Source organism: Chaetodon auriga, chromosome 22 (assembly GCF_051107435.1).
Source record: "Chaetodon auriga isolate fChaAug3 chromosome 22, fChaAug3.hap1, whole genome shotgun sequence".
Taxonomy (NCBI): domain Eukaryota; kingdom Metazoa; phylum Chordata; class Actinopteri; order Chaetodontiformes; family Chaetodontidae; genus Chaetodon; species Chaetodon auriga.
In genome coordinates, this window is record NC_135095.1 from 3875994 (window position 1) to 3889089 (window position 13096).

The 13096-nt window shown below is 42.7% G+C and overlaps 1 protein-coding gene across 2 annotated transcripts in view; it reads left to right on the top strand.

Moving 5' to 3' along the window:
- The window catches only part of scube1 (signal peptide, CUB domain, EGF-like 1), a 90651-nt gene that overhangs the window by 14837 nt on the left and 62718 nt on the right, over positions 1–13096 (top strand). For both annotated transcript variants that reach the window (XM_076722338.1, XM_076722339.1), the window contains exon 3: positions 2759–2884. In XM_076722338.1, coding sequence (XP_076578453.1) covers positions 2759–2884 — 126 coding nt within the window. The remainder of the gene's footprint in view (positions 1–2758; positions 2885–13096) is intronic.

Here is a 13096-nt window from a genome sequence, read left to right on the forward strand (position 1 = left end):
CCGGTGTTGGTGCCTGTGCATGTTGTACATTTGTGCTTCTAGAGTGTTTGTATATGCTCAGTATCCAGGTCTGGGTTATGTCCATATGCAGGATGTGGAGGCAGAGAGCCACGTCTGTGTGTGTGTGTGTGTGTGTGTCCTGGTCGCTGTTGTGTGCCAGCGTCTCAAATCCTGCTTGGAGCCATCGGCCTCCACCCATCGATCAAACCTGGCAACCCGAGTCACTGACAGTTTTCCACCGCTTCCTGAGAAAGTCTGCGATCCAAACAAACAAAGTCTGGATTCATATGTGAGGCCGATATTAATGTTGGAAAGACATCCAGTCATCCACTGCTGATGTGTTGGACCTAAAGTTTCATTTAAACATCTGCTTTAGTCACACAGTGTGTTAGTGCCACACACTGTCACAGCCACCATTCCTCCTAGACATTATGTCTTCATAGTACTATTTTCTTTTGCCAAACCCTTGTAGGAGAAACTGTAACTGCTGCCTGGAGTATTCCCATTGTTGATATTTTTCTCCAGTAAAAGAAGTGCTACATTCTTGAATACCGCAGACGTTGCAGGATGGTGGTTGGGGTTGTTAATAGGCATACAAAGCGGAGGACGCTGCATCCAGTGTCCTGCATGTGGTTTCGTTTAGGCCACTAAAACACTTAAATATAAATGTTTAAAAAGTAAACTCATCCTGTCTTGTGCTTACTTTCAGTGTTGACTTTTTTCCTTTGCCTAGAAATAACCGTTGAGACGTTTGAAATGAAAAACTTATTTGCAGTCAAGAGGTTGATTGTGTCTGGTTTAGTAAACAGGCAGTTTTTAGCAATGCTAGCAGCATGACTGTAGGGTTGGTCTGTTTGTCCCTCAGTTGGTCGGTTCACCGCTTTGATCCAGACTGAAACACCTCAACAACTATTGCATGGATTATCAAGAAATTGAGTTCAAACATTTGTGCTCCCCAGAGAATAAATCCTGCCCACTTTGCAGCCTCTGCCGTACTTTGTCTGTAGTGCTGATTAGCACTATATGCGACCATGCTAACACGCTAATCTACAAGATAAACATTATACCTGCTAAAAATCAACCTGCTAAAATGATCATTGTGAGTATGTTAGCATGATGGTGGTACTGTTTAGCTCAAGTACAGCCTCACACAGGCCCCGAGAATGGCTGTAGTCTTCACATCATTACCTCCACCCCATAAAAACATCAGGGTCCGGGTATTCGGACTTTGAGTGAAGTGCCCCTTTAAATTAGAGCTGATTGCTCAAATTCAAGTTCTAGACAAGGTTTTTACTTGGATTTTTAATTATTACCTCACAGCTCAATGTGGTAAATTCACCAAGCGCATCGAATAGCCATATAAGACAGTTTAATTGTCTTATGTCTTATGTCTTATGATCAGAGGCTATTTCACACTGAGAGAAGATTTTAGTCATTTCTGCATGTGGACCAACTGAAGGACAGGTAGACAGGCAGTCATGCTGACAGACAGGCAGACGAGCAGGCAGATAAGCAAGCAAGTGTGTAGGTGGAAAGTTGACAGAAACGGTGTAGAATCAAATTAAAACAGACAGAAAGGCAGAGAGTTCAGGAGACAGGAGAGGAGTGAAGGAGGGGATGTTGAACAGGTGGACAGACTCTAGGATGAAATGCCACAAGTGACTTTGCATTCATCAAACTCACATCCTATTTGGCACGAGGAAGAGACAGAGAGAATGAAACGGTTCATACCTGGACTGTGTCATCCTCGGTACAGAGGGAGGAGGAGGAGGATGTGGGCTGGGATCTTCCTCGCTGCCTGGCGGATCTCCTGCTGTTCACACGGAGGGGGAGGACTGTTTGTTTAAGTGGCTCTGCATGGCAACCACTTGTGAGCGGCTCCTGTGAAAGCCTCCGCTGGCTCAGCATGGAGGTGGGGGTTGGTGGGGGCGAGGGCGCATCCTCAGATGAAAAAACGAAGGGTCTGCCACTCTCCTCTCCTTCCTCACCCTCCACCCAACTTTCCCTCCATGCCCCTTCCTGAGCAGCCCCCGTTACTGCGCTGCAGCGCTGCTCTTGTAGGACAACAGTGATGTTAAGAAAGCAATTCAAACTTAAAAGTAATCCATTAAGACAGAAAAGGTATCATCGTTATCATCATCAGTGTAATAATGCTGTCATTGGGCACTTTATTCAGCCCCTCTGACCTCCAGTCTTGAAAGTTTATCTGCGAGCATACTGCCAACAAGGGCAGGTGACACAAAATTCAAATACAAACACCCTCTCCATTTTGTCCATTTGTTAATTTTATTAGTGAAATCAATCATTTCTGGTTTAAAGCTGTCAGCAGAGTGTTGAATTATAGTTTACTGAGGGACTATTTTTAGAACATAAATTTGTCATCACTGTTTAAAACAAAAACTTTGCGCTTTACTGCTCCAAATTCCACAAAAGATGCCTTAAATAACAATAAAAAAAAAAGTGAGCGTGTCCAGTGATTGACAGGAACACTGCGTAACATTATGGCCGCTGAGAAGGAAACACTCAATAAATCTCAAACTTTGACCACACCAATTGCAGTTTTATGTTTGCAGTGATGGATGATCTCACTCTGGAAGAACAAGGACTGCTCAGGAACGAATGCCAGCAAATAGCTTCAGAAAGAGGAAAACAAGCCTCTGTGCTCAGGCGACAGCAGTGGAACTTCAACCTACTGAAGCAAAAAAAAAAGAAAAAGAAAAAAAAAACTTTCAGTAACACAACTGCCTCTCTCTTTCAGACATGGACGAGTGTGAGAACGACTACAACGGCGGCTGTGTCCACGAATGCATCAACATACCTGGCAACTACAGGTGCACCTGCTACGATGGCTTCATGCTGGCCCACGACGGCCACAACTGTCTGGGTAAGAGCAGCCTTCGTTCAGAGTTCCTCTCCTGGCATCCATTCAAACCCTAAAAACTCATCTCTCCTCAACAAAAGTGCATATTTGGAGGTTTCTTCCATGAAAAACCCCCTTCATGCGTTAAAATAGCTCAGATGTAACTCTACACCTTTGCCTTCATTTACTATCTGTGGATCTACAAATACACTAACACACATCTCCACCCATCCCTCCACCGCTCGCCCACAGCTCCAGCATACCTCCTCACCTCCAACTAAGCGTTGAATATGAGGCGTTGACTGCTGATTTGGCTCCTCATGTGTCTTGTAGCATATAGAAAATATCTCATTAACAAGTAAACGAGGATTAAAACAGGGTTGATGAAATTGATGATTAATGGATGGATGGACTAAATGACCACAGGGACCATGAACAAAATAATCATCTCATGCTATTAGACAAAATTAGGCCCCATAAAGGTCTCATTGTTTACCCCTGATATTTACATATGGCAACATTTTTGATTTTCTATCTGCCTGCATATGGCATCATGGGATATTTTCTCGATATGTCGATACTCAGTGGGAGCTGAGACATACTGACACACTTGCACATTAAAAAAAATTAAATGCCATCAACTTTTTAAGAGGGTTTAAAAGCTGTTTTTAATGAAATATATGGTTGTCATTTCAGCTGTGTGCCTACATGTTAATCTATGGTTAGTGTGTGCATCCATCTGATACAGTATGTGAGTGTACATAGATCTGTCTGTCTGTCTGAGAGAGTGTGCTTAAGGGTTCCTGTGTGTGTGTGTGTGTGTGTGTGTGTGCGTGTGTGTGTGTGTGTGTGTGTGTCATATCTCGTAAGCCTATCTGGCTCGGCTTGCTTTCCTCTGGAGAGTCCCTCTGTCATCGTTTGGAGGGTTTCCATGATTTGTGCTGTTTTGTGCTTGTTTCCCTGTCCTGTTGGGAGGGTGGTCGGGGTTGAAGAGTTCTCCAACAGAGATCTGGCTGTGCTTTATTACTGACAGATCCAGCCCATTTAGCCCCAGCACTGCGTTATTGACTTAGTGTCAGCCAGATTCAGGTTTTTCTTTTCTGCCCTGAGCACCACGTAGTTCTGCAAGGATGTGCTCAAACACATATGAGTCCTCCACTGCTGACTGACAAGAGCTAAATAAAGTCAGATACTGAAAAAAACAGGACAAAACATGTCACTTTGGATGGCCATGTGTCTTTGGTGGGGGGTAAGTTTTGGCATTTGTAAGTGTTGTAGCTCTTTCTTTGAGCCTTTGGAGAGATTGAGTGAGAGGTTGAGTGCTAGTAGCAGCAGCCAGCAGTGCAGAGGAGCTGCTGAGTTGTGGACTCACCTCACAGGAACGACTTTCAGACAGCTGATATAAAGCAGAATTCAAAGTTTCCTCCGTGCACAAACATGGCCAAAGATGTCAAATGAAAGCGCTGTTAAAAAACGATGCCCTTGCTGAGGTTCCAACTGGCCTCTGCGGTTTCCACTGGATGAGTAAAGTTTGGCCGTACTAATAAAGTTATGTTTTACAGAAGTTAAACTGTCACAAAGTTGATGAAAACAGTTTTTTTTTTTTTGGTCATAATTCCATTACCAAACACTGCAAATATTAGGCAGCTAGTGCATTTTTTGTTTTTAGCTTTTAGCTTATCAGTATTCATTCTGTCAAAGACATCAGCCACCGAAAATGTAGCAGCTTTATTTATGTCAAAGCTTTGTACTGACTGATTGAGCGAAAGCTGCTCCACACCTGAGATTTACCTTCTTAGCTTTTGCCACCATGCATATCCATCATCACAGCAGTCTGCTCCCTGGCTAATTTTTTGGAATGTAGACATGGAAGGAAACGGCTTTACAGCAGCAGGAATAACAAGTCAAAGTTACATAATGCAGCTCTAATCCTATAGGTTCAGAGTTACTTCCTGGTTTCTTTGTTAATCCAGTACATAGAGTGTCATGAAGGTTAAAGCAGGTAGTAGCTTAGCAATGCAAATATCTTTACACCTTAAATTAGCTTTAGTTAAATTCACTTCCATTAAGGTGGATTTGATTTTTGAAGGCAGCATCTAGTGGTCATTAAAGGAAGTGCAGTTTCAGACATTCCCACACAACCTCACACAAATTCACACAATGAAGCTGGTGTGTAAAATCTGATCACACTGGGAGACGTGATGGCAGCAGCTCTGAAAAATGAAACCCCGGCAGTTAAAGGAACAGATATGTGCTTGAGAAAATGCCAGTTTTCCACGCTGGAGCGGCGAGTCGGAGGCAGGTGCCGCTATAATTGCGCCTGACAGCTTTCTGTGTTGTTTGTTTCCTGCTGGCTCGTCTGTAAACGGGCCCTGACTGTCAACAGCCGTTAGCTCAATGGTTAGCTGCTGTGCCGTTTTATGTGTTGTGGTTAAGTGAAGAAAAGGGCGTGAGGTTAGTGGGATTTCACCACACGTGTTTGTGCCGCTAATTCAAACGGTACCAACTGAGTCATGTGAGAACTGTCATCACCTGCTCTTTATGGCCCGGCGAGAGGAAGCCAGCCCACGTCTGACTTTAACCCGGAGACTTGCTTTATTGGATGTTGACTGGATGCGGCCTTAATGAACTTCTGCTAATTACAGGCGGGTTACTGAGTTCAAACGAGGCAGTAAAGCGTGAAATCTCATGGAAGATCTGTGTGATCACAATCAAGACCAGTAAACGCTCTTCCCTTCCCTTTGTGTCTTCATTTTACTCTTCGGTCCTTCTGTTTCTCATTCCTTCCCCTCTTGTCGTTCTTTTTTTCCTTCCTCCTTAATTTTAATTGCTGCTTCATTATTTCTCTCCCTATTCTTTCTTTGTTGCTTCTTTTCTTCCATCTTTTCTTATTCCTTCTTTCACCCTTTTATTGATTCATGTTTTTCTTTCTCCACAATATTTTCTCTCATCTTCATTTATGTCTCATTCTTCCTTATTTTGTCCTCTTTCATTTTTACTTCTTCCCCTCCCTTCCTCCTCTCCTGTCTCCTCCTCTCTCCCCTCAGCTCCTCTCCTGTTTTCTAATGTTCTTCTCTCGGTGGTGATGAAGCTCTGCTTCTCTATGTGATGTCTCTATTTTGGAACATCTCTCTCTCTCTCTCTCTCTCCCCCTCCTATATAGACTTTTACTGTCTGTCCCCGCCTGCCATGCTCAGCCTATTTTTCCATCTACGTCTCTCTTTTTCCTGTCTTTGATTTGTTGGACTCTTCCTGTCTGTCTGCTGACCTTGTACTAACTTTCATCTAATTACCTTAATAGCTGTCTGGTGTCCTTTCCTATTTCTTCTTTTCTCCCATCACTTTTTTTTTTCTATTTGTCCGACAGATCGCTGAATGTTTTTACTAGACTTTCAGCGTCACCAGGTAACAGCAGCAGAGACATAGACTGACTCGTCAGTGTGTTTATGGGAATGATTCTTATCTCGACATGTCTATTAATGTGTGCAATGACAAGTTAGCTCCCTTAGCTTGTTGACGGTGGCCTCAGTTGGCCTTAGTGGTGGGGTGAAGAGCATATAGTTGAAAGTGAAATTGAACTTAATCTTGGAATTTGCTATCATTATCAATTCAGTTCAACTCAGTATGCTTTATTGGCATGAATGTCAGGTGAAGAGTGTTGCCAAAGCACAGAGGATAATGCAATTCAATAATGAAGAGAAAATAGGGGAAAAAATATACATTTTATGAAGCAAAATAAAATAAATAATTAAATAACAAAGGATAAAAAATTGGCATAGAGCAGCAAACAAGTATTTTGCATGTGTGTTTGTGAAAGATTGAATCCACACTTTTCTTATTTTGACAGCCCCATCTCTTGTAAATTAGTACTTTATTTTTCCTTGGTGGTGCAGCTTTTGACTCTGGGTTATGCTAAAGACAAATTAGTTTTGGAGAGTTATCAGAGATAAACAAAACTAGGATTAAAATGAGTAGTCAGATTTAAAACTTAGCAGAGCTCTGTTGCACAATTAGAAACTAACCTCCGTTTAGTAAATTCAAGTTTATGAATATGTAAATCAAAACTAAAAACTACATTTGCAAGCGGACCTATAAAAGGGGGGAGACACCATGTCCAACTTTCGGCTGCTCTGTCTTCCTCCTCCATTCCAGTAAAAATGAGCCTAAAACGTCAATCCAAGACATACTCAAAGTAAACTGATAGCTGTTCTTGATCCGTCTGGAGTACATGCAAGGTTTTGGTCTCCTTTGAAAGGCAACACTCTGAGCTTTTTTTCAAATAGAAATTTGAACACACTGTAGTCGAAGGTTTTGTCTTTTCTGCTTGCAGATGGATCTATGTGGGACGTGTTAGCTGGAACACACAATGCTGACCACAGCATGAAGCCTTACATTAGTCCAAGTTCAATAAAAACTGATAACATTACCACAGAAAATTTATGTTCATTTTCATGTTTTCTCTATTAAATTGAAGTGTTCACCAAAAAAAGGAAGTTTGCTATATATTTATCTCAATAATTATCTATATTTATATTCAAGAAATCTAAATTTTGGCCATCTGTATCTGTTGGCCACCATATTTAAGGTATTTATACCTATATTTTTGCTATAGATCTTTGTATTCAGGCCATTTACAATATTTATAACTAGTAAAACTCCTAGATTATAACTAGTTTGTACTGCTGGATATATATATGTATATACATATATGTATATATGTATAAAAATATGTGTGTGTGTGTGTGTGTGTGTGTGTATTTGTGTGTGTGTGTGTGTGTGTGTATATGTATATATATGTATATACACACACACACACACACACACACACACACACACACATAGTGACAATGCATCACTTGCATGTATAATTTTAATCTTATTCCTGTAACCATGATTAAATGTTATTACATAATTACATACATAAACATATACATGAATACATAAGAGTAAAAGGTAAAAAAGTAAAATATTTCCATCTGCAATGTAGCAGAGCAGAAGTGTTACGTATGAGAAAATGGAAGGTAAAGGTATCAAGGTAAAGTAGAAATACGTGGAAACAGTACCTGGAGTTTTTGGTAACTTTCCACCACTGTTAACAAATGAGTAGGATTTGTTGCCTTTGCGTAAACACAACATTCAAAATTGGTCACTGTATGTATTTACATAGTCCTGCCCAAAAGCTGGTGCCCAGAAACATCCTGAATACATCAAAATAAGAAAATACTGGCAGAGGGCAGGGTCTCTGATACAGGCACGTCCACACACTTCTGCTGCGTCGTAAGTGATGACTGAGATCAGTAGTCGGCTTTTAGCACCACATCCCACCAATACTGCCACTGTGTGTCATCAAATTACACTATGCCAATAATGTTTCGCAGTGCTGCCAGCAACAGGAGACTCGCAGAAGCTTTAAAAAACAACAGCCGACGAATGAATAAAGCAGTTCGATAATGAATGTTGCAAGAATATCCCCCCGTCAGGCAGCATCTAAGCCTCAGAGGAGAAAACTTGATGGCTTGTCTTTGGATGTTGGATCTCAATTTAGACTGAGTGATGGGTCTGGGCTGTGTCTGAAAACTCTGACAGGCCGAGCAGCTTTCCTCCTAAATCTGTCTCACACACACTTAAGATGTGGCTTGTTGCTTGACCTCGCCAACATCTCCGAAAGTGATGCAAGATAATATGACACAGTCAGGCAAACCGAGGGCCTTCCTCTAGAGCGGCGCACATATATTGTCTTGTTGAGATTAGATAATGCATAATCAATTGATTTTTAGGAGGTAGAATTCACTCTTTTTGATAATTGATTGTGTTTCATAATCAGTTCATGCTTGCTTAGTTGATTTTGAACCTTGCAAAACTTAGTCCTTACATGCATTCAGCTTGTTGTGTGTTCATTGAAAAAAAAACAAAAAAAATCAAGTACACCAGACAGTCAATATTTCAAAAACAGACAAAACCAGCCTGTTTGTACCCAGAGGTGTTGAGATGACGCATAGTTTTATAGGAGCCTGTATTGTGTGGCTTGCTCTGATGCAAACAGTGCGTCTGTTTTTGCAGATGTGGTCTATCTAATTTGGGGACAAAATGCTTGAAGTTCACATTTCCTAATAATAATAATAATAAAAATACTAATTATGTTGCGGGCAGACGCAGACACTGTCCAGAGGATTAGGCTGAATTTCAAGTCTGATGTATGTTACGTGTGATCAGTCTGCATGTAGCCCACTTTGAGAAGATATACAACGCTGCCGATGCGGTAATGCGTTCCTGTGTATTGACTCATGGATGCTGTATTGTCACCAGCCTCTCTGATGCTTTGTGTTTACTGTCATCACTAACTGCAGAGATAAATAGTGCCCTGTGATGCATGGTAACCATATAAACAGAACTTTGAGGGACTGACATGTCGGCCTATTGTCAAACCACAGTTTAAGCCCTGCTCCAACCTTCATCTTCACGCTGCCCGTCAACAAGGACCTCAGTGTTTGTTATAATGTCTCACTCTCAAGTGTCTCATTCAGCAGGAGATTTACTGTATGAATGAGGGCACACTCTGCGCCGCACAATCACACACACACACACACACACACACACACACACACACTCCATCTCTCATCCCATTTATACGTGCGTACACACAGTTAATTCTGGCAGCCTGTGTACATCCAGAGACAGAAAGTGTCTCGGCTCTCGTGTGACGAGCTGTCGCACGTCAGCGCCATGGCTCGAATCTCGAGTTCAAAGATGCCGTAAATTAAAATCACATGTCCCCCACGACTGGTAGAAATGTAGGTCCTGCAAACTGGAACCCCTCTGCTTTCTGACTCATTAATCATAGATGGGAATATAATGACCAGCCCCTGTCTTCAGAAGACATTGCTGTAAACTATCGGGGTCATGTCCCCGCACAGGCTGCAGACACTAAACACTGAGGCTCGGCGCTGAGCTTTGGTGTAACACTTCAGACCTCTTCAATGCATTTGGAGCAAGCTGCGGCGTAAAGTCACCATCAAAGTACGACAGCTTCCATTGAAAACATTTTTTGTCCAACTTGTTTGTTTCTCCATCAAAGTTCACACTCAATTTATTTCTTTTTTTCTCGCATGCTTCGGGCCTGCCTGTGAAAAACAATAAAGACTGTGTGGCTTTTAATAGGCCCAAAGCATGATATTGAGAAACCTCAGAACCTTGTGGTGCTCTGAATGAGCCTTGGATGACAAACTACACTTGGGGAAATTGCAGAGTGTTGAGAAAAAATCAGTTTGCGTGCGCGTGCAGGAAGTCACTCCATCATCTCCCAGATGCACTGTGTCAACAAGTTAGGGCACTAATTGATTTAAGATTGCCTAATTGTACTCTGATTAAAGAGCGGTCGTGTTCGGTTCCTTTCTTCCTTTTGATTTTGACTTTATTTATTTGACTTTGGCGTGGACACAGCTGGGCTCAATGTGTCGTTCGTTCGGTGCCCTCTGTGAAGGTCTGGTGCACTCGCATGAGTTTATTTTCCTTCTGACGCGTCCTTTTCATTCCACGGCGAGATCTGAGAGGTGGCCGCACAGCGGGGAGTCAACTACCGCAGCGTGTCACACAGAGGTCCAACATGTAACGGACAGGAGGTACGAGGCAAGACAGAGGGGGGTCAACATTAACGAAAGCCATTTCATTTAAGGAACCAAAAATGTGTTTCTGTGATTACAAAGAACGACAGAGACACAAAGGCGATATGTGAAATGTAAGCATGTTATTTTAAAACTGGATTGTTGGTGAAGGCCTCCACAATCTCTTCACTGCTCCATTACTGGAATCAGGAGATAGGACAGTACCTGAAATGTGTGACAAATAGAAAAATACTTGAAAGAATTTTGTTTACTGTTAGTGTTCTACCTGTCCATACTGGCTGTCACTGACTTCCTGAGCTCCACATCTCTTAAAAATTGAGTTCAAAAGATCAGCTGACGCTAAAATAATGAGGCTTCAACAGTCTCAGTGGGACAAATGAAAGGACGGTTAGGTGCCCAGAAGCACGCTGAGTCTCTGGTTGCTCCAGTCACAGTGTGATGGCGCCCTCTGACCAATCCGTGGTCTGCAGTGTTTTCAGTTTACTTGGAACCAAAAAAAAAGCATCAGGTGCCAGGTAATTTCCACAACTTTTGACAATGGAAATGCAAAAAAGAACAATTCCAAGCACGTCAAGCTGCAGCGAAAAGGCAGGCGAGGCTGAAGGTACTATTCTTGTGGTTTTCCTTGCTGCCTCATGATTAATCTTCTAGGAAGGTTCGTGAGATAACCTGCTACAGCCCAACAGAACAGAAACAGAAGAATCTAGTGAAAACATACAGCGACCCCTGTCAAAATCTGCAAATTATGGCTGAAACCCCCCTGAATATAGCCGTGTTGCTCTGTTTTGGGTTATAAAATCACCTGCATTAGAGCTATTAAATGTTGATTTCAAATCTTTCGTTCCCTTCGTACTCATCTCTCTCCCTTCCCCTCTTCTCTTCACCTCCTTCGCTCTGCTCCCTGTCACATCCCCCCTCCGATGTGTCAAGCACATCCTCGATGTGTCTAAACAAAAGTTTACGCAAGTTTAGACAAGCACAATCAAACAAAACAGAGGGGCTCCGGTTGAAACTTGCAAAATGGCCCTGTGGCCTGAGTGTATGCAGAAATGTTGGCAGAGATCAATTGGACTTGGAGATGGCTGCATTTCTTCTTTGTCTCCCTCTCTCTATCTATCTCTGTCTCTCCCCCTCCAGCCCGAAAATTAAATGCATCAGTCATATTAATGACATCCGTTAAACCACAAGGTTTGCTTGAAACCAGGTTAGGAAGTGAGGTTCAGTGAGGACACGATGGCTTCTGTGGCACCAATACACCAGTATATTACACATGAACTGGAGCTCTGTGGGTGTAGGGGTGCAGGACAGAATGAAGTCAGCATTAAGGTTGATTGGTCTCTCATTCATGCACCATCCAGTGTACATTCAGTAGCAGAAAATGATGGCCATGCAGCTGAGATCATCCGTCATTGGATTTGTGGGCAGTTCTGCACTTACCAGGATTTGAACCAAATGTGTCTGAAAAGTTAGAAAGAGTGTTGAAATATGATTTGGTAGTTCCCAGGTTTTGCTTAGTTTGGAATTTCAAATATGAATTAGTCCGGTGTGGTGTAAATCACTGACCATAATCCTTAAACCCAACAACAAAACGGATTGGGCAAACCTGGAATTTTGGGAATGAACCTGTAGCCGCGCTTCCATCCAGGTTGGGCTGAATTAAAGTGAGCTGGAACCCCTGACTGTGAGCTAATAAATTTAAATGAATTCACACTGCGACCCACAAACGACTCCAATTTTCAATCTAGAAGCAGAACTGTAAGCCCTCACACAGCATGCTGGACACCACAGCACATTCAAAAGCATCAACCAAGTGTGAGAGTTGTGCAGATGTGTTGTTCAGACGGTGGTAGCTGGTGGTGCAGAGGCAGACCTCATTGAATAAAAGGATACAGTAGATTCAGCATTTGGCAAGTGTTGGCAGAGGCTCTCACAGCTGTATACAGTAACTCCCACCAACACAGCTGTGTTGTCCATGGTACTACGGCAGTGTCTGTTCATCTCTGCACTGTCTCTTTCTGTCTGCTGTTTCCTGGCCTCTCTTCCTCAGTCTAGGGCTCTGTAACTGAAGGAGCATCAGTGCTGGCGCATGCTTTGCTCCTGGTTTTTTAAGGTCCCCTTGGAGGTGATCTCCTTTCTCTTTAAACCCACGTTGGGGCTTCAGCTAACAGAAATGAGAAGAGTGAGAAAGTGGAGGGGAAGAGCAGATGGAAGCAGAGGCTCCATCTTTAACACTGGAAACTGAACAAAGAGAAGGGTCTTTTCCACCTCTCCTGCCTCCCTCCACCTCTTTTCTCCCTCTAGGGTAAACATGATAGTAAAGTATTCCCTCTCTGTCCACATACCGTTAACAAGGCTCTTAAAGACTCCGTCCACTCTGCAGGGATTTAACAAGCCCACCCCCACCTTCTAAAAGTAGAGAAATGAGTTTCCAGGTAAAGCCGCAAGTGAAAAGCGCACTGAGCTGAGAGGACCCAGACTGAAAGAGACACATGGGGAGAGAGCATCGGATAAAGATGGAGCAAATGTCTTTGATTCTTTTGGTCGCGTGTCATACAAACCTGACTTGTTCTTGTCAGCGTTACAGCTGCGCGGAGTCACGTCTTACAATTCAATT